Source organism: Oxyura jamaicensis, unplaced genomic scaffold (genome assembly GCF_011077185.1).
Source record: "Oxyura jamaicensis isolate SHBP4307 breed ruddy duck unplaced genomic scaffold, BPBGC_Ojam_1.0 oxyUn_random_OJ67977, whole genome shotgun sequence".
Classification (NCBI taxonomy): Eukaryota; Metazoa; Chordata; class Aves; order Anseriformes; family Anatidae; genus Oxyura; species Oxyura jamaicensis.
In genome coordinates, this window is record NW_023308681.1 from 1 (window position 1) to 1,321 (window position 1,321).

Sequence of the window (1,321 nt, forward strand, 5' to 3'; positions counted from 1 at the left end):
GGGGTGGTTGTGGGGTGCTGTGGGGTGCCGTGGGGCAATGGGAGTTGTGGGGTGCCGTGGGGCGGGGGTGGTTGTGGGGCGCTATGGGGCTGGATCCCTTACGGTGTTCTATGGGGCGAGGGCCCAGCTGTGGGGCATCCATGGGGCGGCTGCGAGGCCGCTGTGGGGCAGGGAACCCGCAGGGCCCCATAGAGGAGCTGCGGGACCCATGGGACATGTGGGGAGGGGGGGGGGGCAACGCCGTGGGGCACGGGTCCTGTGGGGCAGCCGTGGGTCCTGTGGGGCAGCCGTGGGTCCTGTGGGGCGCCGTGGGGCAGCCGTGGGGCCGTGCCCGCCGTGGGGCCGTGCGACAGGAATTCCGCTAGTTCTGAACTGTCCTGGCCGCGAGCTCACTACTAGCAGAACTCGGCCGCGCGGCCCCCCCGCCGTGGGGCGCCCCACACCGCTGCCCCCCCCCCCCCCCACTGCCCCCCAACAAACACTCGTGGGGCCGGGGGCTGCGTCTCCAGCGTTTAATGCTGCGGGGGTTCTGTACAACGGAGCCGGGGGGCTGCCCCACGGCGGCCGCCCCACACTTGGGGGGCAGCCCCAGCCCCACGCTGCTGGGGGGGAGCCCAGGGTGTGGGGCTGGGGCCAGGCTCGCCGTGGGGCTGGGCTTGCCGTGGGGCTGGGCTTGCCGTGGGGCAGAGCCCGCCGTGGGGCAGAGCCAGCCGTGGGGCTGAGCCAGCTGTGGGGCAGAGCCCACCATGGGGCTGGGCTTGCTGTGGGGCTGGGCTTGCCGTGGGGCAGAGCCAGCCGTGGGGCAGAGCCAGCCGTGGGGCTGGGCTCGCCATGGGGCTGGGCTTGCCGTGGGGCTGGGCTTGCCGTGGGGCAGAGCCAGCCGTGGGGCAGAGCCAGCCATGGGGCAGAGCCCGCCGTGGGGCTGAGCCCGCCGTGGGGCAGCCTACGCGGGCGAGACCTGGCTGGAGGAGACGGAGGAGACCTGGGTGGCCTGCGAGGAGCCCGAGACGTCGTCCTCGTCCCCGAAGGGGCTCCTCCCGCAGAACACCAGCTTCAGCATGCACGAGCGGAACTGCGGGCGGCCAGACCCATAGCGACAGCGCGACCCACGGCACCGCGACCCACGGCACCGCAACCCATAGAGGTACCGTGACCCATAGTGACCCCCTGACCCATAGCGACACCGTGACCCATAGTGACCCCCTGACCCATAGCAACTCTGCGACCCACGGCACCATGACCCACGGCACCGTGACCCATAGCGGCAGCGTGAGCCACGGCACCGCGACCCACGGCACCGTGACCCATAGTGACCCCCTGA

At 72.6% G+C, this 1,321-nt stretch overlaps 1 protein-coding gene across 1 annotated transcript; it reads left to right on the plus strand.

Moving 5' to 3' along the window:
* The first annotated feature begins 166 nt into the window (after window positions 1–166).
* LOC118159155 (translation initiation factor IF-2-like) lies at window positions 167–1,258 on the plus strand. The gene is made up of 2 exons (XM_035313776.1): window positions 167–265; window positions 305–1,258. Exons 1-2 carry the CDS (start codon window positions 209–211, stop codon window positions 1,151–1,153), a joined length of 906 nt encoding a protein of 301 aa, XP_035169667.1. The 5' UTR covers window positions 167–208; the 3' UTR covers window positions 1,154–1,258.
* Window positions 1,259–1,321: the final 63 nt, after the last annotated feature.